The following is a 24,925-nucleotide window of genomic DNA, read 5'->3' as shown; positions in this document are numbered from 1 at the left end:
CTAATGTTTATTCTTCCTCACAAGTCACGTATTTTGTTTCATTATATGCCAAGATGGCACCTTTCGAGGAATACTAGATTTTCTCCGAAACCCTAAAATACTTCAAAACTTTCGTGAAGGAAGTAGGAAGGACTTTCACATATTCTTCTAAACGCAATACAATTTCTACATTAAATTTAAAAGTTTAAAACATATTTTTAAACAGATAAAGTTTGAAACTTATTTTTCTCTGAGTTTTTTATTTTGCATATTTGTTTGTATGTGTGTAGAACGTGGATTATCTCAGTGGTTTTCTGTATAAAATCCGCAAATGAGCTCTTTCTATACCCACATATGCTAATGCATTTAGCCAATAATGAAATCTTAAGGAATGCAAGGGGTTGTTGATTACATTTTTCTTGGGAAAATTGTCATTTTTCACACCTTTTAGGGTCCAAACATCCATTATAAATTGTACGAATACATTAAAAGAACTTGAATAATCAGCAGATTCTGTAAGAAATTACACTTGCTTCAGGAGAGGACAAAGTTGCCATCGCCACTGTCAACAGCGACACATATTCGTGGAATAGAGTGATGTATGTGGTAACAGTATTGCATTTATTGCAATACATTTTTAAAAATTACCGAAGTCTTACGGATATATGCAGGGAGGACGGGGCAATCGCCATCATTGCGAGGCAAATTTTACAAGAAACGCGCAATTCGTACAACATGTCATGTGAAGATCTTTTACAGCTTTTTTAAGGCTTTAAAAAGTTGTTTCCAAAAGTTTCAAGGCCAAACCATCCACCAAGAGTGCTGTTGAACAGCTCATATCAAATTCGAATGACGTTTCAGACATGCTTAAAACAAAAAAAATTCTATCTCCTCTCAGATTTTTTCATGTAGAGCTTTAAAATCCCCTCGTATTTATATTCCGTAAATATAAACTACACACGACAATTTCTTTTTCATGAAAATTAATGATCTTAAATATTGAAGTCCTAAAAGTCATCATTCATGGAAGTTTATTTAAAATACTATAATAAAGACATGTTTTATGCGAAATCGAAATGCCAACTAGACACATTAAGTCTTTTCCACACAAAGAAAGGAAAAAAAAACCCTTTCATTAAAGTGATAAATTATGCAATAAGAAAAACTCAAGATACGGAATAAAATGAGAAAGCAAATGGAAAAATCTGAAATTATAAGTTTTTGTCGAAATCGAAAACAAAAGAAAAAAAAATTCAAAAAAATAGTTCCGTCAGTAGCAGTTGTCAACAATTTTCTCCGAAGGTGCGAAAAGGTGTTTTTAAGGTACATGGGTTTTAGAAACCTTTTTTTTAGCATATATAAATCTATATATAAAAAAAAACACCATTAAACCACTCCAACACAAACCAAGTTCCATGGAAAAAACACACATACGCTAGAGTGTATCATTGCTGCAATTTTAAATCCATTAAAATATCATTAACTTCCGGCTGTATTAAGGCTGAGTGCTCTTCGTAAGAGACTATTTTTATTATTTGGCTGTTGCTGCCGTCTCGTCGTCGTTCCAGCTGACATCGCCTCGGCGATACAGAATAAATCACTAAACTTTCCCAACCATTCGGAAAATGAAGAAAAATATCATTCGCCGCACGTAACTTGAATTAAACAAATATTTATATATGTATGTACATACATAGCGCATATGTAAGTACATTCGAAATGACTTGCGGGCGGCGAGAGCTACAGGCTACGCTACTTAGCCTACGTATAGTAAACCGACTATGCCTAAATCGGATGGAATAAAAATTATGCAGAGAAAAAAATAATTAGAATATAAAAATTTGTGTAACCCTCCGTGGCCCACACATGATCCCCTAGCCAAATGTGGTCCCCTCGGAGTCATCTGATGTGGTCCACGACCTCAAACCTTATTTTTTAAAAAGGAGCGGCAAAGTTACAGTTCACCTGAGTGATCCACTGCATCTTTACAGATGACTTGAGTGACACTCGGCATATTAACAGATGACTTGAGTGACACTCGGCATATTAACAGATGACTTGAGTGACACTCGGCATATTAACAGATGACTTGAGTGACACTCGGCATATTAACAGATGACTTGAGTGACACTCGGCATATTAACAGATCACTTGAGCAACACACGACACCGTACCAGATCACTCAAGCGGCCCTCGGCACAGTACCAGATTACAGTAGTCTCGATAATCCGAGAGACCGAGACCAACTCAAATTATCGGAAAATTCGAATTATCCGAAAAACAATAAGGAATGATTTAAATGATGGTTTTGCTTAAGGGCCGTATTCACCGATATGGTTTAAACTGTAGTCACAATTTTTTGATAAGAGATCAATATAGATTGGTTAAAAACCTGACTTTAACCAATCCCTGTCGATCTCTTATCAAAAAATTGTGACTACAGTTTATATCATGTCGGTGAATACCGCCCTTCGACAGACGAAACACTTCCACTTTGGCCAATTACTGGAGTCCAGAATGCTGGCTTGGAAGAGTATGGACAGTCCTCTGAACTTTCGACATTTGCAGAAGTTGACTCAGTTCCTGGATCGTAACCTACATCTACTCCACAATAAGAAGTAGGAACAAGTACTCGACATTCACGTTCAGACGACCCGTCTTATGAACTGACAAGAGAGGTAGCACGGATACCTATTAAAAAGTATAATTCACGGTTAAGAAGACAAGCAACGGCTGTTTCATCGACACCTAATAAAAAGTGTAATTTACGCTCAAGAAGACTTCTGGCGGGTGCGAATGAAAGGGAGGCGCCACAGCCATATAGACGGAAATTTATATCTTATTCCCACATGATTGCTTACACTGAAAATCAATGAGAATGGTATATTCTAGATTGCATAAATTGAATTTCAGATTCTTCAACAGAAGAATACAGAAAGCAAAAACGTCTCAAATTGCATTTATATTTTGGCAAATATGAATCACTAGCTATAATAACCGGCGTTGCCCAGGTTTCTTCAGGTACCGTGGGAGGATTGAAAAAGTGACAAACCAATATAAAGGAATCAACTACTATGCATGATACTGTCACCATTAAAGAAGTGACAAACCACTGTAAAGGCATATGCACTTCGGAAACGCATTGCTTGGGAACCACGGTAACCAAAGTGAACATTCCGAAAGTGAATGTTGAGGGCCAGGAACCATTGTCACCGGACAATGTTTTTCGCCCATTTCGGGCATTTGCCCAACTCCGACAAACTTCTGAAGTAGCCTATCGTTCAATCGAGGGTCCTGTGTGGTATATGTATATGAAAAATTTGTAACTGCGGTAATGTTAAATAGTTTTAGTTGTTTAATGAAAAGTTGTTGAAGACGTTAAGTTGGATGAAATGTATGGTGCTGGGGCTAAAGGTTATAGTGAGATAACCTTCAAGTTATCTTGAAGGCTTATCTTAACGGCTTATATAGTGAGGGAACCGTACATGATAATTTATAAATTTAAATTCCATTGAAGAGGGAAAACTGCTCAAGTTTATATATTTGTAGGTTAATAAAATTAAATGTAAGCAAGTTTTCAGTGACTCTACAGATGTATCCAAACGGTATTATCTTTTGCGAAGTGTTTAATAGCGTTTTTGGTGTAATTAAATTAACTGTATAGACGGTGTTCGGAATTATGCCTTCGGAGCCTTCACATTCCACTCAGTTCGTACTCGGTGTTTAACACGCGTCACTGATTTAAATATAGCTAGCCTAAGAACACACTGAACCTTATTGTGTAGCGTCTCTACATGCTTCTACTACCACCACTACTATTAAACCCTCACACAACTCGTAAACATTCCTCTGAGAAACTTCCAAGAAATTGGTGCATGCCGAGTATGTGTTGTTTCCCCTAACGCGAAGTTTGTGTGATATGCGTTCAAGGAATGCTGCTGCTACAACTCAGAAGTTTTGTTTTAACTGAATTTTTTTTTACAATTCTGTATGCCTGATCGCCCTCTGTGGAGATACTTTTTTAAATGGGAGATAAGCTCATATTTGCGCCTCGAAGTCGAAAAACCACAGAAAACCAATTTCAGCTGACCACGGCACGGCACACATATTCTGAGAGTCAGCGCAACTGCAGCAAAAGCGTTTCAAAGCAGCTTGGTAGAAAATATGGATGAAAAAAAGCAATCCCTATCGACGGTGCTGCACTTTCTTCACCAAGGCCGGGGGGTATTGCACTATAAAAGTTTCATAAAAATATTTTACAAAACTTGGCAAATGAAACTAATAAGCGGATAGGTTACATTCGAGCTTATTGGTTGTTTTTTTTCAAGTTTTTGCGAAACATCTTTTATCAGACTTTTATTCTGTAATGCCGGCCTAAGCATGTTTGGTTCTCTCAGTCAAAAACTGGCATTACATTACAAAAGTTTTAGAAAAGTTCTTTTATAAAACTAGAAAAAATGCAACCAATAAGCATTTCGGTTACATCCAAGTGAAAGTAATCAATAGGCCTATTTGTTGTGTTTTAAGTTTTGTAAAATATCTTTTATCAAAGTTTGATAGTGTTGCACTTCGTTGGGGATTTTGCCTGTTGTGGCCTTTTATTTGTAATCCTAACATAAGCCATTACTTATCGATATATTTGGCCCGACTGTATGAGAAGTGACTCTGTATAAGGTCTTCATGCTTTGAATTCTTAGATATAAAGAAAATAATGGAAAAAAATGTGTAGAAATGAATTTACTGAAACTAGAATTTTTAACTTATTTATGTAATTATTAAATCTATTTTTAGCCTATGATTTTTTTTTATCCTGGATACACGTTTTATGGTGAGCATTTACAAGGTCCTTTTGTTATTTACAGATTTGATTTTGTATCTTTATTCACCATTGTTTTCGTACTATATGTTTATTAATACATTTGTCACATTCCTTCCAAAGAAAAATGCTCACAAAAGAAACTTCGTGTTGCTTTTAGAAATAGGGATTTCGCGGAAAAGGAACGAAATGCGGAGAATGTTATTTTTGTTGGCTGGTTGGTCTCACCTTCGGAGAGCTTAACCATTCTGCGAAGCTTTTAAATCCTTGAGCAGCATAAATTCTCCTCTTAAGGCATGTGTACTCGTAAAAGCGGCCAGAGAAATGCTTCCCCACTGGATTAGGGGCAAAACCCGTGTTCGTGCTTAACAAAGGTGCACAGAGACTTTAAATAGGCTAGTCCCGAAGAAGAAAAAAAAAACCCCAGTAAATAAATGGTTTGAATCTCTTACTTGCCTACCGTTGTTGTAAAATGAATATATACATGAGGAGACAAAGTTCAAACGAAGTAAACGGTTAAAAAAAAATCTCTTTTCAAAGAAATAGACTTATTTTTTTACAGATAAGGTAGGTCCTCGACTTATAAAAACAAACAGAAAAGGTTTTTAATACACTATCTATGGTTTGTGTGTATATGATATACATGATACACAAATGAATGACACGTTTTTAAAAATTTATGTTTTTAAAACTATTAAAAATAAGGACGCGGTAGCCTAGGTCTGTAAGAAACGCACCTATAGTACCAAAGGATGCTTAGAAGTGCCGTGAGTTCGATACCCGGTCGGTCCTTTGTAAGAAAACTTTCCTGACGCAGGGCTACAGCAGAAACCACGACATCACCACAGAAAAGATTGCTACCGCAGGGAGTCCCACACCGAGGGGTCAGCGCACCAACGTCTCGGTGAGTATAAAAAAAGGGCTGCCGTTCGTAATTAGCAATAAATTTTAGGTCACGGTCTAATTAACTCTCGTGTGAAGAAAACAAATGACCGTGGTGCGACAAAACTGATCAAATGATTAGACATAATACACGTAGTTCAAAAGTTAAAGAGTGAATAAAGAATTAGCATCCGAATATCCCTTTCTTTAAAAGCTACTTAAATCGAAATTTTCTCGTAGGGCGTAAATTAAATAGTTTAAAATATAAGAATATAGTTTAATTAGACAGCCACCCAATTAGAGCTTAACGATCTCATCCCAAAGCATATGAGGAAATTCGTTCAAAGAGAGAGTCTTCACTTGAATGCGATAATATAATATAAGGGATAATGCGATTATATAAAACGTTATACATCGATTTCAGTATATTATTAGTCACCCCGTATGCTTCAAGCTTCACTATAATGATAATAATAATACGCTATCGAATCTTCAAGGAGAAGCTGCATGTTTCCGTGCGAAATAATTCCAGTGTGAATTCTGAGGACTTATTCTAAACAGCATTTCTTCCCAATTAGATGTAATCAAAAGAACTTCAATTTTAGCGAATTTTGAGAAAACCGCGGTTTTTTCCTTGGAGATGAATTTCAACGTGGAGTTATTCATTTTGCGGTAGCTATCTTCCTTTAAATTACGGGGTGTCATGCGCATACACACATACATGCACTAATTGACATACTCTGCGTTTGATGTCTACGAATTAGACCGCTGTGAAATTTGCAAACTTGCGTTTCATTAGGTCCACGTAAACATTTGCAAAAGCCTTTCGCGTATTCGTGGTAATAAATAATGAAAGGGAACTCGGTGAAACTGTGACACTGTTGAACAAAACCTCGAGAGGGATTTTGCGACTATGCCCAAATAAAAATTAGTAATTTTAACACTTGAAATGACACCATTTTGTGTGCCGAATTAGAGCTTAAACCAGTGCATGCAACACGATAAAATCTGTCGTCAAGAAATGAAAAATTATTGTATGAAAATTATATTGCGGAGAGATTTTTCGGAAATTAAGAGTGTCTTACTTTGAAATATTATGGATTGAGAATTTTCCCAACGCGTACAAACGACAATTTTTTCTTCGACACATAACTATTATTTATTATTAAAATTGGGAATTTACACGTCAGTTGTTATGTGAAGGAATTGCGTATGGTACGGTAGTTGCAGATATACGGTGTGACGAGAGTTCAAGGTGCCAAGATCCTTGCAAAAAGTTACTTCGAAACAGGATAAGTCGTCTCATCAAAACCTGAAGATCTAGAATTATGACGCTCACGAATTTCTGAAACATCTGAGGCATAAAAACATACTCCATACAGAATATGTGTCCGCAATTTGAGAACTTTTTGCGTGTTTTATGAATATACAGTGAAACTTCCGTTTATGAGTTAATTTGTTCCGACAACGTAGTAGTTCTTCGAGAGAGAGAATTCCTCATGCATCGAATCAAACTTCCCCCATAAGAAATAATGGATGATTCTTCCACAATTACATTCATTCACATAAAAATGACTAACAAAACATTTAATCAATAATACAACACAATAAATATACAATAAATAATAAAATAAAATATATATAATGTATAACGCCATAAATTAACATAAAAAATACAGCGATGTTTTTTACTAACCAGCTCTAAACGACGAAAGAGGAGTACTATCATTTTGGATGACTTACAGACTCTCTCATTGCTGTATCCTCCTCCTCCTAACCAGAACACCAGACACTATGTCTTAACGGGGAGAGATCCTTTGCTTGTGAAGACACTCTATCTCCTCTTGCAAAGGGTTTGAAACCCACCAAAAACTCAACACAATCGCTACACTCTGCGAAAGATTCGAGAGACCCACTTTGCATGTCAGGTGTTTACCTGGTTCCATGCTCGTGTGGAAAAGTATACATAGGAACAAAAAGAAGCACTGTTATACAAGAATAGAGAAACACCAGAGAAGCTGCCGCCTAGGAAAGAGGGAAAATTCAGTCATTGCAGAACATATGTAGGAAACCGGTCTCAAAATTAAATTTGAAAACACTGGGGTAATATCAACCGAGATGCACTGCCACGCTCGTTTTAATAGAGAAATCATTGGAATATTCAAGCACCATAACATAAATCTAAAGGAGGAGACGATGAAGGTGTATTCCACTTGGGTCCTGTTACTTCAGCGGCGCAGAGAGCCGCTGTTATAGCCCTGAGGGCAGGACTCGGCAAGAAATTCTCGCATTCCCCATTCCTCAGAAGTGCATATAGGGAACAAGTCGATGACACTTGATGTACGAAGCCTTTCTCGCTTGTCGCGGAGACATACGTCCGTTTAACCTCAGAAGCTGTCTACCAGAGATGTGGGCGAAACGTAAGGAAGAAAATGTCCTAGAGACCCTGGTCTAATAGCACGGATACCGCTTCCAACTCATTGAATGACGGCCATGAAAACCTCAGACATGGTACTTCATTAACGCATTCGGTGATTAGACCATTCAAATTACTGATGCCATTAGATATGAAATAACAAAAAGGGGTCACAAATGAATTATATTTTGAAGGTAAGAAAATATTTTGACGGGAATTTTTAGCGAAATGTAAAATGTAAAAGGTTCTAGCGATTTCGAAATCTCTTCAGAAATATCATTATACCTAGATTTATCGGATTACAGGATACCGTAATATCGGGTATTTGGTTTCGCGGCGCCATCTATGAAGGAAATTCGGGCACTTTTCGAATTTGTCAATGAAAACAACAAAGCTCTAGGCCAGTGATTCCTAACTTGGGCGTTAACGCCCCCTGGGGGCGATGGAATGTTCGAGGGGGGCGGTAGAAGCTACGGGTACAACATGGGATCCTATGGGTTAGATTGCGTTTAGGGGCGATGGGAGAAAAAAAATTCCTGAAGAAAGTGGCGATGGGACAAAAAAGGTTGGGAACTTATACTCTAGGCCAGTGTTTCTTAACCTTTTTTTTGCCCGTGGCTCCCTTTGAACCATATTTTTTTCTCGTATCTCCTCTGTCGTACCCAGAGTTTTCAACTCTCATCTAGAAGCAAGACACTTTATACGTATTGAAATGATTTTTTTCAGTGAATTTATACTGAATGAAAATTTTGCAAAGAAACTTGGCCTCCAGACCAGTAGCCAAGAATTTATTGATCTTCCCGCTAGTCCGAGTTCTATCAGGACCGTCTCAATATCATGGGGCTCCCCTCCTTAGGCAAAGTGATCTATGGTAGTTCCATACTTTAGCTGGAAATAAACAGCCTACATATTTCCTATTTATTTTCAAAATTAATTGTGCTATACAAAATATCATAAGGTAGGGTCACTTATGGGCATGAGGCCCCTCACAAGAGTGGGACTGACAGAGCTACAGCACGGGGCCTAATATGGTTTTCATCACTTTTTTTGTTTTTCATACAATAAATTTCATATAGGGGGTCTGAAAAATTTAGCCGGGGACTTGAGAAAAACCCCATCCTAGGGAACTTGTTGCAAAATGTAGGCGGTGAAGCCTGGGTGGGTCCATGCCCTAAAGAAGGCCCTGGTTTTATGGGTGGTTTTGTTGGATTCTCTCTCTCACTGTAAGTGTTAGTCACTAATATAAAAACTTTATTTCTTCACACCTTAATTTTTCTTCTCAGCTCTCCAAACCACCTGTCATGACCCCCCCCCCTTCTCCATTTTCTTCCGTGGCCCCCCTGAAGTATCCCAGTACCATAAGGGGGCCATATGGCCCCCGGTTGAGAACCACTGCTCTAGGCCATGATACGTATTTTAGTGAAAAGTGCACCTTTTCTATGTCAATTTGTTGATTTGTTATTAAATTTTAAAATGTGTTCAAGACTTTTCGTCTCATCTGTATCTTCAGAATATTTTTTCGGTAAGGCGCGTGAATTTAAAAAAAACATAAAAAAACAACGCGAATTTCGCGCCATGTGATGCTGTCTTTCGATGCAATGATAAAGCCTCTACAACAAAATTTTCTCCTGCCCCACAGAGAATTGCTGCACCAGGATTCCACATCCTGGGACAATAAAACCTTGACACTATAAAAATATTCTTATATATGCCTGCAGTATATCAAACTCTAATAATAGTATTTAAAACGAGGCATTGCGATTCACTCACGAAACAAAACAAACATTTTGGTTTTGCTTCGAACAATAGAAGAAGAGAGGAGGGGGGGGGGACCAAACACACCTATTACAACTTCAGAACCAAGAATATCGAAAAATAGAGAGTTAGAGTAGAGAAAATGTTTCCGAAACAAAAATTTCAAGGAATTTTCGTCCCGGGAAACGGCAAATATAAATTTATCCTCCCGAATAACGCCACTAGGAGTATCGTTATCGACGAAACAGTCCAAGTCAGCTCCAGAGAGGGAACAAAAAAATAGTTTTTCGCCCCCAAAAGATAACAATGTTCGTTTTTCTTCTTCTGAGCCCCATGCAACACTTTGGAGGCTGTCCAGACAGAAAATATTACATATAGACAATTTGTTTTTCTTCACAATTCGGAGATAAATGTCATAATCTGAGAGACATTTCACCGAATCATGTACAAGTTTTCACTATTATTTCCACTATTTGTATACAAGTTTCAGGACATAACTTTCTTTTTCCAAATTTAAGAGTCTGGATTCTAAAGCATGCGGTGGTTTTCTACTAGTATATAGAACATATAGGTATATGTGCATCACTTGAGCAGAGAGAGTCGAGACTTCGAGTTGTACGGATGCGATATTACTCGTCTAGAATGCAAATAGTTAATAGAACATTTTACTGTAGTTTTAATAGAAGTAGTAAATATGTATAAAGTATTCCAGATGAATCAAGTAATACGGTGAATTCTTTCATTATAAAATAACCAACTTTATTTAAAAAAATTGTAACAGATAGTTTAGTTTTTTAGCAGCAGGTTCCCCATATTTTTGTGATAGATATTTTTCTGATATTTTGTGTTGAAGAGAAATGCGGCATAACTAATTTTTACAATTGTAGAATGAACCGCAGTATTTTTTGATACCTTTCTAACAATTTATATACAGTATGAAATCGTCTTATAATATACACATTTTTTGGAAAAAATATATATTTTTGCATTTTTATGTCATCTATAAGAAGTCTTTCTCTCTTGTTCCGTGAATACCATTAGGATATACTATTTCCTCATTGAAAATGAGGCTTTCCGTTTTCCAGAACGGCCCAGTTTCAGTAAATGAGAGGCCATGACCGCGCAAGGCTTCTAGGTAGTAGAGCCGCGAAAATAAATCACAATATATCGACTACACATTAGTAACATGGCTGCTATAGAAAGCACGTCGGTGGAAATGCGAGCATGTTTGTCGGAACACTTGCATCATCGTTGATGAAAAAAAGAAGAAACGAGAATTTCACAAGCACAATTTTTTTATATGCCGGCGTCGGGCGTGTGATTAAAATAAAATACATGTCCGGTAAAAATTTTTACACGTCTCGGGCATATCGGGCATTAAATTTGTCCAGCTATGTTGTATATTGAAACCTAGAAGATATATAATGCTGGTGATGCTATTTGTTTACCATATTATGAAGTGAAGGTGATAAATAAACTACGAGTACCAGTGCTTCATTGTCATTACCCGGGATAATATTACAAGAATACACCATAGTATGACTTTATTTGGCTTTTATTATGAATTTTATCCATCATGACTTCGAAAGTGACTTTTGGTTATTTTTTGCTTAGTCAATAGTAAGAGAGCCTGTTTTAAGCATGAGGTATCAGTTACCATCATCAGATATTCCAAAACCACCGGATGAAGAACCAATGGAATTTCGTGGGAATAGCAGAATGCTTATTGGAAAATCCTTACTTTAGCTCCAAAAAAGAGGTTTCTAACTGATGAGATAATAGGGAACATTACATTACATAATTACATGCAATACATTACATATATTACATAATTAGTATGCAATACAGAGTTTTTCCGTTTTTATAATTTTTTGAAAATAACTTTAAAAGCGTTTAAATTTTCACAAACGATAAACGAGGAAATATCTTGATACTTTCAGTGCCATCCAATCCACTTCGTATAAAATTTTCCGCATTTTTATGCTCGAAAATAACACTTTAGATGATATAAAATTAAATTTCAGTAGTGCGTGCTGTAAAATAAGGCTTTCTAATTTGATTATTTCAAGAAGTGCTACCTGACCTCTATTACTTCTTAACCGTACACTTCGTACGCATTCCTCTGTGGAACTTCTAACGAATCGGTAAATGCCAGCATGTGTGTTCTGAGTGTATGTGTGGCACCTAACATATTTATGTCGTCAGCGTTATGCTCGTTTCGGGTTCTTGCTGACGCTACCATGTGTTTTCCATATTTCTACTACTTGACCATTCATTTATTGAAAACGAGCACAACTCCTACGTATCGCCATGTGCAATTTACTACCGATTGAGTTGTGCTGGTAGTGTGAGTGTGTTTCCCTGGGTTCCCCCGGATCTCCTGGAACACGAAACCCCTGGGCGGGGTCGGGAAAATGATTATATGCAAAGTATACAATCAAACACGTAGTTTTACTACTTGACCGTACACATATCGCGTAAACATTGCTCCAGGAAATTTCCAACGAATTGCTTCATGCTTGAACGCGTTGTGTTTGTATATGCTCGGCCCTAACGTATTTAAGTTGTCAGAGTTATGCTCAGCTTGTTTATACTACTTCACCGCACACCAGCTAAATTAATATACAAGTATCACCATACGGCAATTTCCAACTAGTGGAGTTGGGTGGGAAAAGAAGGTTCCATCCATCGGTGGTCGCTCCAGGCTCGGTAGTTAAAGAACTTGCTTCTGAAGTTCTATGCCCGGAACCTTGATGGTAACCTTTATATTGAAAGACGAGCATTTTACCACTGCGCCCCTCGGGTGTTTAGCTTGTTTATACTAGTGCTGCCATCTGCATTGCATGCTTTGAAGTGAAAGTGGCCGAATTTTTCTATCGTGTAAATATCTGTTCAGTGTCTGTTGCTCTCTGACATTTTCAATTGGGAAAACCAAATCCACTTCAAAAACTGCGGTTTAATGTATTTGAGGTATACATTCTAATAAGTGTGTGCGAAAGATTTTGTACCAGCCATTGCTATTTAAGACAGTTACTTGTATTATTCAGAGGATATGATGGTATAGTATAGTATAGAACCGAGCACGCCCAGGCTCTGTCACTTTTGCGATATAAGCTCATTGATCGTGAGATCGTGGGCGTGCCGGAAAAAACTCAAACCGGCAAGACGGCCGGGAAAGAATACCCGGTTCGGACCAACATCCCGCCAATCCCCCAAGCAGCACAACCACACCCCCACACCCAAACCCCCAATCCGAGGGCACATCACTGCTCGAGGACAGCACCGCGGTCGTGACCCCCCTCAGCCCCGACACCCACGACGAGGCCCCGCCGGCGCGGTCCACAGCGCCACAACACGCCCCGCGAAGGGAGACCCCCGACCAGCCCCACGAACCTCCATCGCGGACACGAGAGAGAACCCGCCACAGGACGGGGACACCACTCTATCAAGAAAAACACGGAACGACAAGGACCCCAACCGACGCGCCACCCCCGACCACGCACGAAGCCACCCGACCCGCCAACACCCCAAAGGATATGATAATTAACAATATATTAATCATATTTGACACTTATATGATCCCCTTTATCTCTATCGTATAATCTGGGGAATTTGTACTCAATCACAACGAAAGTGTATCAGTAGACGTGTTTCGAACATAAAGTCTGTTATTAATCATTCTTCTGGTGCTTACGGAAACCGGCCACTACTGCCTGTGTGTTCACTACTTATCAATATATGAAAAACGATAATTTAACAGAATGCGTATATATAGCACCGTGTGTGCTCTCGAAATTTGCTTGTGCCGTAATTTCGTCGAAAGAGGGTTTCCGTAACGAAGATTAGACTGGTGAGGAATAGATTGCGAAGCGAGGTGTTGGAAATGAGGGCGTCTCTATTCCTCTCGTTGGAATGTAAGGCTCTACTAATTCGCGGGTCTTATGTCACTTGAATAACCAGAAACTCGTGAACCGGAATTTCACTTCAGAAAGTTCACCGAGGGTACACGCAACGTCATCTGCCTTCGAGTTCTCATGAAGTAGAATATTAATAGCGCAGTAACACGCATACGCGCTCTGAGGTCTGGTTTTGGTTGTGTGGGATATAAACTTACTTTTCCTAAAGTTCCAGATGCGCTACCACGAGTTTTGACTTTGGTAAGATTTGGGACTGAACTTTGAGCATAAATCTCCGCAAATTTCTCCGTGAATTCTCCGGAAAACATTCGTAAAAATAAATGAACTCAAAATCCCCCTTCCCCGCGATTCTTTCTGTACGGTGGGCGAAAATATTTTTGACCGTTCGTAATTACACGATCCAGGAACTGCGTTTCTTTTACGAACACCATTTGGAATGTCTAAATCATCAGATCCGGTTAGATCCACGGAATGGCAACTTCGTTGGTCTTCGTATAAGAATTATACATTATGAATTTGTTTTTCATACTCTACCACGTAAAATTAAGCATATAAACGATACTCTCCTTAAAATAACATCAAGCTTATGAATTTTCCGTTCGTTTTCATCAGCATCAGGCATTTTATTTTGTGATATACAGTGTGGACAAAAAGTTCATGACTTTTAAAAATCAATGTAAAATCAACCGATTTTGGCATATAAGAGCACGGTTTTCAGTGAAAAACGCATGGTAATCGTAATTTTTCTATTTTTGGAAAATAAAACACTAAACAATTTAAGAGAGAAAGAGAGAGAGAGAAAGAAAACAATGCCCCCCCCCCCAAAATGCGTGTGATTGCTGTTATTAAAACATGCTAAATCCATGGCCCCGAGGATCAAATGTGACCCTTGGAGTCCTCTATGTAGCCCGCGTTTTCAACCCTAATTTTGTAGAAATTACCCAAGTGATAGATTTCCAAATCCACTTAAGGGACCCGCAGAATATTTGCACATTACCCACGACACTTTTACAAATCATTCCACGGCATATTTGAGATACTTAAGTGACCTGCAGCAGGCAGAGTTCCCGAGCGATTAAGGAACCCACGGTGCAGCTCTACATTACTCTTCACTTCTGAGATATAGATGGCAGCGCTGAAAAATCATGCACAACACTAGATACGCACTAAGACTGTTAGGTACACACACTTACACTTCCGGCACAACTCACTAGGTAGTAAATTGCCCATGGCGATAGACCTGAGTTGTGCTCGGCTTAAAAAAAAAAAAGGAAAAAAGAAAGCTCTACATTACTCAAGTTGACCGTGTCACAGTTTCCAGATGGCTAAAGCGGCCCGCTGCATATTCGTAGATAATCTGAATGACCTAAATTTATCAATTAAATCACCTATCACCTAAATGACCTGCGGTGATGTTCCAGATCAATTGAGTGGTCCGCGACACGTCTTAAAACCAATGAAGTGGCCCGTACCCTCCTAAAGGTTGAGTACCCTTGCTCTAGCAATTAATTTCGTAATTTCGCACACTGATATTGAACCCACAAATTGGAGATGACTGTAGTAGAAACATAAGTAAGTACTGTACTATATGAATGTGTTGCACGAAGATTGATTGCTACTGAATCACACATGCACCTCGCCCATATGCATCTGCGGAACTTCAAACGAATTGGTACTAGTTGGAATGTGCGTACACGTGTTGTGAATGTTGTGAACCTAAACGTGCCAGCCAAATGCTCAATCCACCGTATTTCAATATGTATCTGCAACTGTAATTTCTGACCGAGAAATTCTCATATTCTTGAGAGGGATCGGCAACCAATACAAATGTTTCCACGAAAGCAGTACCAGCGGCTACGGATTTCACGTGACATCTAAATTCAAAATCACTTTCATTATTGATGAAAATGGTTGAAGTTGAATAAGTATGATGTATGGGAGTATCTCTCTCTCTCGCATTATTCAGCGTGTTTTGAACTCACAAGTTTGAAACAAACGCTCCATTGAATGGATTAATTATGCACAGGATGAGAGAGGAATTAGAGGGGATTTTGGAAGTGAATTTTCGTGAAAGTGAATCACCTCTGAACAGAAAACCATAACCAAGACCATATCGTAAGTGTCTGAGTGACAAAGAGTGTGATTCAATTATTCAAATGTAGTATATATAGACGTTTACATATGTATATCTACAATAATTAGGAGGGGATTTTGTTACTTATTCAAATTTCAATGAAATTCGTAGCAGGCTTTTGACGACTGAATATGTTGAAACATCTTGTAACACTCGGGAAAGGCATGAGTGGCATTAAAGTTAACAAAGAGAATTTTGGAACGAATTATTCGACTTAATCCTTTTGTCGTAACGTGAACATTTTCGAGAAATTTGAAACTTCAGCGCGAGAGTTCACCTTGAAGAGCGCGTTCCAATTGTTACTATCGCACTATCTTTGTGATAATAAGCAGTATATAATTAGTTATTTAATTTAATGAACAAAAAAAAATTCCTTCCGGAGAACAAAAATAACTAAGAAATGTCATTTTATTGTATTCATTCAAATGATTCACAATTAGTCATATTATCTGATAATTTATTAGAGCTCACAATAGCTAAATCATTCCATTCATTAGAAAGACCATTCATCGAATGATGAATTTGTGAAAATATTCGTATTTCGTCGTGAGAGATTAAATTTAACTTAGATGGATGTGTTTATTGTATTCTTAATATAAAGGAAATTAATTACTATTCATTATGAGAGGAGAAAGATTTTTAACTTCAAATAAGGCATTGCTCCAAAAAAAAAATCCCATACCGAAAAATGGCTGTGAGATGAAGAATCTTTAGTCATCGTCGCCACTATTCACTGTTTCGCTCTATTGTTTCCACCCGTGATTATCAGCATTCTTCGTTTTTGGGTTTTTTTTGGCTAAACATTTTTCCTGTAAAAGCTAATCACTTTTGTATTCGTTTTAAACTAAAACCTTTATTTTAAATTCTTTATGCATATAATTCACGCAATAATTTAAAATACTTCGGAATTAAAGAAGCAAATAGAGGCTTATAGGCAATAGCATTGTTATTCCTCAACTGTTACCGCAGAAGAACAAAACCAAGTAAATCTTCCAAGGCGATGGATTTCTGAGGGTTGTTTAATTTGTGTCCATTATAATATAAATAATAGATTATAACAAGGCCCCCGACACGGGGGAAAAAAACGACTGCAATTTTGAATGGAAACATTTGATGCATAAACGCATTAATTTTCAGCTTTGAGGTTCACTCATTCGGATGAACATTTTGGTAATTGGTATTCACAGTAATTCCAAACGACTGCGATGACATTGTTTTCTAAGCCTTAGTCAACACTTGATTGTATAGCTCAAAAGTCGGAAGTTAATTTTAATCTCATAAGATTTCGTCGACGAAGTGTAGCATTTTTTTAACAAGAAAAAATGAAGACGTGCCATTCACACACACACACACGCACGCACGCACAATGGGGGAAAATAAATCGATTTAATACTTTACGCAGCTTTATGAATTAATATTATGGTTCATTCATCTGTTCATGGATAGCATGATTATACTTTGTTCATTGAATCAATTTGGCCAAAAATTGGGTTGTTTTAGTAACGAATCGAATTTGAGAGCTTTTTTCTACTATGGAAATCTTCTATATATATAAAATTGATTTTGTGTCTGTGTGTGTGTGTATGTTCTCTATACAAATCTACAATTTTAGATCGATCGTCGGCAAATTTTGTATATATACCAAATGGGACCCGAGTTGAACGATAGGCTACTTTAAAATTTCATCAGAGCGGGGCAAATGTCCCAAATGGGCAAAACTGTCGGGCAGCAATGGTTTTTGGACCTCAACAATCACATTCCGAACGTTGATTTTGGTTACTGTGTAGCAATGCGTTTCAGATGAGTATGTGTCTATACAATGGTTTCACTTCTTTAAAGCTGCCAGTATATATTTATAATAGTTTATGCCTTTAAATGGTTTGCCACATTTTCAATACTCCCAGTAATGAGGCTTTTTGAATAGACGCCATAATCATCATCAGCATCTCTTTGAGGGTCAAGCAAAGGGTGATCCCCATAGAAATCAGTGTTAAAATTGCCGATTTTACTGTAGAAATGCGGAAATTGAGTGGGGTTTTCCACCACATCAATAATTTTAAAAATTGCATTGAATTCTCGATTTTTGAGATACTGAGTTCACTTAGAAGTATACGAAGCACAGGAGATTAAATGTAAAGTAATTAGCGGACCTACTTTTGAGTTTTGGATATTCATGCAATAGCATTGATTTCAAATTTTTATTTACATCTTCTTGAGCATGAAAATTAATGTCTCCGTATTCAACTGCATAAATTCACGTAGTTTAGGATGTTTTTTAAAATTAGTTATGGGCCCATAAAAAGTACATCGAAAACATTCCACAGCTTTAATTAAGCATTTTTGGAAGCTGGAACAGGCAGATGGATAACTTGAAGTTCAGGGGGGAATCGAAATACCTAGCACCCCTTAAAAAAAAAAAAATTCATTTCTACGGTTCTTTAAATCTAGATTTGTTTATTTCATGAGTCGCCATATTGATTAAGTTAGACACGGTTTGTATGTCCCTCAAAGAAAGAAGGGGGGGAAATCACGCGATCCAAAAAGCCTCACTGAAGAAAACCCGGGCAGCACCGGGTATTATAGCTAGTATTAAATAATTTTAGATGTTAAATAAAAATGTATTTAAGACGTTGTGTGTGTGAGAGGAGAGGCATGAGAAAGCCTTCCGTCCTTTGAATTTTTAGACACAATATTTTCCTGCGTATGATCCGCAGATAAACGTAACAAAACATCAGAATTCCTTAGTGGGGGATATACGGGGTAGTAAGGAAAGTCCCTGGATCACAGTATCCTGGGAGTCCAGTACCCTGGACACCCAGTAATAAAAAACCTGCTTAGAAAGTTGTTACACTGTCTCTCCTGAGGCCAACAAAAATATTTCACTTGTGTAAGTGCAATATTCACTGATATATTTGAATTCAAAAATCGGAAGGAAAATTATGAAAGAACAGCTAAAAACTAACGGAATATGCTTCTTTCTCCCTTATTTATGCTCCTTCCACAACTCTTTTCTTCTCTTTTAGAATTCAAATAGCTTAATGAATATTGAATTTTCGTTATCCTCAGAAGAGACAGGTCAACAACTTTCTGATTGGTTTTTTTTATAACGGGTGTCTGTATAAAAAGTTATATTTTTTATTTTACTATCTATTGAATCCCTTGCAATATGAATGACGTATCTGAGGTCTAAAAGGTTAGTTGGATAGTTTTTTTAATTGGAAGTATGCTTCTAGGATCAACGGTTCGACAGTAAAGTGTGGCCTAGGGAATTTCATTACTACCCTGTATACTGCCGCATCATATTTCGAGAAATTTTTTATGAGATGTTGGAATGGACATGAATATTTTCAAAATTCACTTGAATAAAAAAAAAAATTGCAAAAGTCTTATAGATGGTGTTAATGTAGAAAGAAGTAGAAAAATCGGCATTTTTGAACCCTTACAGTGGCTATCCCGAGATATCCCGTCTTCTTATAACCCTCTCATTTCAACAATCCTCAAAGTCTTCGTAAAACCGTCTCATTGCAGCAATCACGAGCCCAACTAGCTCTGTACAGAAAGCTTTGCCTGATAACATGTTTTCTTCTCCTCCTATCCTGTCAATCAACAGCCAATGGGCGAAGTCGAATTTTCTATCAAGACTGATAAATGAAGGGGAGAGAAAGGATGTTTTTTCCCTTTCCCTTCGATGCGATTATGCGTATAGAGCATTGGACGATAACTCACTCGAAAGAAGTGGACTGTAAGCACTTTTTATAATTTTACGATAATTTTAATTCACAAATATAACAAATGAACTCGCACGAAATCCCGATCGAGGGAATCGTTGTACAATTGACCAGCTCGAGGTCTCAACTCACACTCACTCACACACACACTGTCACACACTCATAAAAACGCTTTTCTCTCTCTCTCTCTCTCTCTCTCCCTGGGGACGGGAGGGGAGCTCTCGTCACCTTTTGACCTCTGCTCTCTCCTTACTTTTCTTCTTCTTCTTTTTTACTATTATTATTATTACGCAGCAACATACCGCCGGGCGTTGCAATGTTCTTTGAACATTCAAGCAATTGCAATTATAATGCAAGAATATATAAAACTGATCGTTTCAAAACCTGAACAAATACAAATTTTAACTAAATACACAGAATAAAGAAAATTGACACACTCAATTACATTATAAATCAACACTTTCCGATACATAATAAAGCATAATATACGATATTTACATTAATTTTCCATAAGTAAAATACACAATTTTGAAATTGGTCGCTTATATGTGCCTGAACCCGTTTTCACAGCAACCACTCTAATCTTGTTATCCTGGTTGCCAGGATATGTTTCCGTAATTCGACCTATAGACCATTTACAAGGAGGTAAATTATCCTCTTTAACAATGACCATGTCACCTATTTTTACGTTTTCCTTTTCGAAGAACCACTTATTCCGTTGCTGTAATGTACTCAAATATTCTCGATGCCACCTTTTCCAAATGACTTGTACGAATTTCGTTGTTTGTTGCCATCGGTTAAGCCGATTTTCTGGCACCGAAGTCAACTCTGGTTCTGGAAGTGAAGTGATCGGTCTTCCAATAAGAAAATGACCAGGTGTTAGGGCCTCCAAGTCATTTGGGTCTTCTGACATGGCAGATATTGGTCTAGAATTTAGGACTCCTTCTATTTGAGTCAAAACAGTAAGAAATTCTTCGTAAGTGAGCCTTGTCTGGCCGATGGTTCGTTTTAAGTGGTATTTGCAAGATTTCACTCCTGCTTCCCAGAGACCACCGAAGTTTGGTGTTCGGGGAGGAATGAATTTCCAATCTATGCCATCCGAGGATAAATAGCCAGCAAGGTCCTCATCTGGTTGAGCTACAAGGTTGTATAACTTTTTGAGCTCAACATTTGCTCCCACAAAATTTTTTGCATTATCTGAATACAACTTAACACACTTTCCTCTTCGAGAAGTGAACCTTTTAAGAGTTGCAATAAATGCAGCAGTGGTAAGATCAGTAACAATATCCAGATGGATCGCTTTTGTCACTAAACATACAAAAATACACACATATATTTTATTCAAGGTACCCTTTCTTTGATTTTTGTACTTTATAGAAAAGGGTCCACAAAAATCAACACCAGAAATGTTGAATGCAAAATCTCTCGTTACACGATCCTTAGGTAAAACACCCATAATTTGTTGAGCCGTTATAGGTTTAGCTTTAAAGCACACAATGCAATCATGAAAAATTTTTCTACATACACTTTTACCATTTATAACATAAAACTTTTGTCTGAGTTGATTCAATAATGCTTGTGGCCCTAAATGCAGATACTTATTATGATAATGTACAACAATCAACTTGGTTAATCGGTGTTTTGTGGGCAATAGAATAGGAAACTTCTGATTATAGCCCAGTGTACTATTATTTAATCGGCCACCAACTCTCAAGATTCCCTTTCCGTCCACAAAAGGATTCAAACTTTTTATCGGACTGTCGAAAGGGACCTTACCTTTTTCTTTCAGACCTTTGAGTTCTGGTTTGAACTCCTCACCTTGAATCAATTTCACGAGATGCAGCTCAGCATTATTGATTTCTTCAGCATCTAAAGGACTATATTTTTTCTTGTTTTTACAATTATTAAGAAACCTAAAAATGAAACTCAAAATACGAACAATCTTAATATACACATTACTAAGATTCAAACAATCACTGATAAATGATCGAACTGAAACACTAAAAGTTTGTATATCACACATGTTGTCACTCATACTGCAAATTTTGAATTCACGTTGAAAGTCATCTTGTATGACCGCTGACGGGATCGTTCTGTTTGGGTATTCACTGTCCGTAAGAAACTTTGGACCGTTCCACCATAAAACACTTTGTTCCAGTCTCTCTGGAGCTAGACCTCTGGAAATGAGATCTGCAGGATTTTCTTCGGATGAAACATGTCTCCATTGTTGCACAGTTGTTAGTTCCTGTATTGTAGCTACACGATTTGCCAAGAACGTTTTCAGAAGATGTGGTTCTTTCTGGATCCAAGACAGCACAATCATAGAATCACTCCACAAATACACTGCTGAAACGTCGAGCTTCAGTGAAGCTTTTATACTCTTGATCAACTTAGCTAGTAACACTGCCGCGCACAGTTCCAACCGCGGAATAGTTGTACGTTTAATTGGAGCTACTCTTGATTTGCTCGAAACCATTTTTACTCTCACGCGTCCGGTAGATGAAGTAGACTTGCAATAGATAACAGCCCCGTATGCAGATTCAGAGGCATCTGCAAGCCCATGAATCTCGATCGTAGTTGGCTCAGATATCAAAATACATCTATCTATTTTTAGGTTATTTATAGACAGAAGAGATTCGATGAACTCGTGCCACTCTTGTGCCTCCTTTGCTGGAAGTGGATCATTCCAGTCAATTTTCAGAAGCCACAGTTTCTGCATGAAAATTTTTGCTTTTGATACCACAGGTCCTATCAATCCCAGTGGATCAAAAAGTCTTGCGATGGTAGATAGAACATTCCGTTTGGTGAATACTGTATTGCTGTCAGCTTTCACACTGAAAGAAAAGCAATCTTCACTTGGCTTCCAGGAAATTCCCAAAGCCTTTATTTCACTTGGGTCGGAAAAGGTATAATCACAATCTGAAAATAATTTTGGAATGAGCGCTGGATTATTTCCGCACCACTTATGCAGCTTCATGCCTGCAGTATTGAGGATGCCTATCAGTTGCTGTTGAAGCTCTTTCGCTTCCAGCAAGGTTGGTGCCCCGGATAGGACGTCATCCATATAAAAATCACTGGTTAGGACAGGAGCCGCTAGAGGAAAATTGTTTCCTTCATCCTGTGCGAGTTGTTTCAAGGTCCTCATGGCGAGAAAGGGTGCGCTCACTGTCCCGTAAGTTACAGTTGACAACTCATAAATTTTTATGGGCTCGTTCTTGCCTTCCTTCCACAAAATTCTTTGAAGGCTTTTTTGACTCGGATGAATTTTTATCATTCGGTACATCTTTTCGATGTCCGCAATGAAAGCAAACTCGTGCTTCCTAAATCGGATCATTATTGAAAAAAGATCCTCTTGGATCACTCCTCCGTTATACTGAAGAGAATTCAAAGAATTGCCCTTTGTGGTAATCGTGGAAGCATTAAAAACAGTTCGTAGTTTTGTTGTCGTTTTATCAGGACGGTATACACCGTGATGGGGCATGTAATATGTGACCTTTGGCTCTGTGGTCTCATTCACCTCACTCATATGCCCAAGTTCTAGATATTCTTTGAGAAAATCTTTGTATAATGCCTGATAATTTTTGTCTCTCTCTAACCGATTCCACAGTGAGTTTAGTTGTTTTAACGCCATACTCTTGGACTCTCCAAGGCACCCGGGATCTTCCTTGAGAGGCATGGTGACTATATACTGCCCCTTATTGTCTCTCATATGAGTCTCCTCGTAATGGGTTTCACAAATTTCGTTTTCTTTTGATATTACTGGCTTTTCTCCAACACTTTCAATTTCCCAAAATTTTTGCATTGTTTTATTCAAGTTCTCTTGTTGAACTAGTCCACAATGTATTGTTTGTTTCTCTTTAGTGGATAATGCGCCACTTACAACGTACCCGAATATTGTATTTTGTAGAATTAAATCGGTGCCACTAGGAGAAATTTGTCCTGTCAATAATAGTTCATAAAATATTTCAGCTCCCAACAATATATCTATCTGTCCTGGTTTGTTAAATTCTGGATCAGCTAAATTTACGTCCCTCATCCCCTCAATAGACACTTCTAACTTTTGGGAGGGAGTGCTATTTGTTATTTTCTCCACTATCAAGAAGTCCAATTCCCTCTCATAGTCCTTTCTTCTATTAGCGAGAGAGGCTCTCACGCATCCCTTGATTGGCATTGACGCCCCGTTTAAGCAAGATACAACAAGATTTATTTTTTCTTTCTTCAACTCAAGTTTCTCTGCAAACTTTCTGGTTACAAAGTTCGACATAGAGCCCCCATCTAGCAGCGCTCTACCATTGTGGTATTGACCATCCTTATCTTTTACAAGGAATCTCGCTGTACTAAGTAAAACTGCCTTTTTTTGTTTGTTGCCTATGCAGCTGGTGGCTGTTATGGGGTTGGCATTGTGCTGTTTCAGCGTCGTTATATTGCTCGGGGGAGAATCTGTCATCCCCGTTCTTCCTGCAGTAGCAGCAACAACAGTGTCTTCTTCGCGGGGGAAGTGCAGGGTCACATGGTGTCTTTTATTGCACTTGGGTCAAGAGAACCTCGACCTGCATTTTTTCACCCCATGTGAAGATGACAGACAATTGAAGCACAAATTATTACTTTTTACAATTTTAATTCTCTCGTCCACTGATTTGCTTCTGTAATCAGAACACTTGTACAATGCGTGAGTTTCAATTCCGCATTGTACGCATAATGAGTCTTTTGAATCCGAGAGAAACACCTTTGACACATTTTTATTATTTTTTAAGTGGAAATTTCCTCGCTGTTTTTGAAACCCACTATTGCTCTCAGTGAGAGATCTACCTCGTGAAGCAAAATATATGTCGCTCTCTTTAGCTAATTCAAGCGGTCGAAACCATTTTTCTCCTTACCTCACACTAATATGAGAAGCAGTTTCTCTATCTAATGTCTCAAACAACTTATCTGCAACAATGAGGTCTTTTAATGTGTCAAAATCTGACACTCCTCTGAGCTTCAGATAGTAATCGAAACTCGTTTTTAACCTCGACGCAAATTGCACATGCGTTTCATTATTACGATGAGCCCTTCGAAAATTCTCTAGACAAACCTGCGGTGTAGGCTCATACTCTCGTAAAATAATTTCTTTTACCTTATCATAATTTGACAGTTCATTATCGCTTGTGTGAGACAAAACGTTGGTTGCCTTTTCACCCAACAAATTCAATAAAATTTCTGACTTAAATTTCTCTGGCACTTTTTTTGTGTTAAATGCTCTTTCAAGTGATGTGAAGAAATACCCCCAACCTTCCGGCTGATTGGGTACTCTAACAG

At 37.9% G+C, this 24,925-nt stretch overlaps 1 protein-coding gene across 1 annotated transcript; it reads right to left on the bottom strand.

Annotated features, from left to right (window-relative positions):
* Positions 1-2,428: 2,428 nt before the first annotated feature.
* On the bottom strand, positions 2,429-24,074 carry LOC149076308 (uncharacterized). Its single transcript, XM_089242210.1, has 4 exons — positions 21,649-24,074; positions 21,404-21,540; positions 20,180-20,935; positions 2,429-2,580 (listed from the first exon to the last, which is right to left on the bottom strand). The coding sequence occupies exons 1-4, from the start codon at positions 24,072-24,074 to the stop codon at positions 2,429-2,431; spliced, it is 3,471 nt and encodes a 1,156-aa protein (XP_089098336.1).
* Between the last annotated feature and the right edge of the window lie 851 nt (positions 24,075-24,925).

This window comes from Pholcus phalangioides, unplaced genomic scaffold (genome assembly GCF_987345545.1).
Source record: "Pholcus phalangioides strain wild (caught in Gottingen) unplaced genomic scaffold, Ppha-v1.0 ptg000015l_1, whole genome shotgun sequence".
NCBI lineage: Eukaryota > Metazoa > Arthropoda > Arachnida > Araneae > Pholcidae > Pholcus > Pholcus phalangioides.
This window is presented reverse-complemented; position numbering and strand designations above follow the sequence as displayed.

Excerpts from the sequence above, each read along its gene's own strand:
- LOC149076308 (XM_089242210.1), bottom strand. The coding sequence starts at position 24,074 with ATGACAGATTCTCCCCCGAGCAATATAACGACGCTGAAACAGCACAAT. Across the intron at positions 21,541-21,648 it reads TGCAGTATGAGTGACAACAT|GTTTCTTAATAATTGTAAAA; the intron begins GTGTGATATACA and ends TTTCATTTTTAG. Across the intron at positions 2,581-20,179 it reads TGCTGTGAAAACGGGTTCAG|ATGTAGGTTACGATCCAGGA; the intron begins GCACATATAAGC and ends ATTGTGGAGTAG.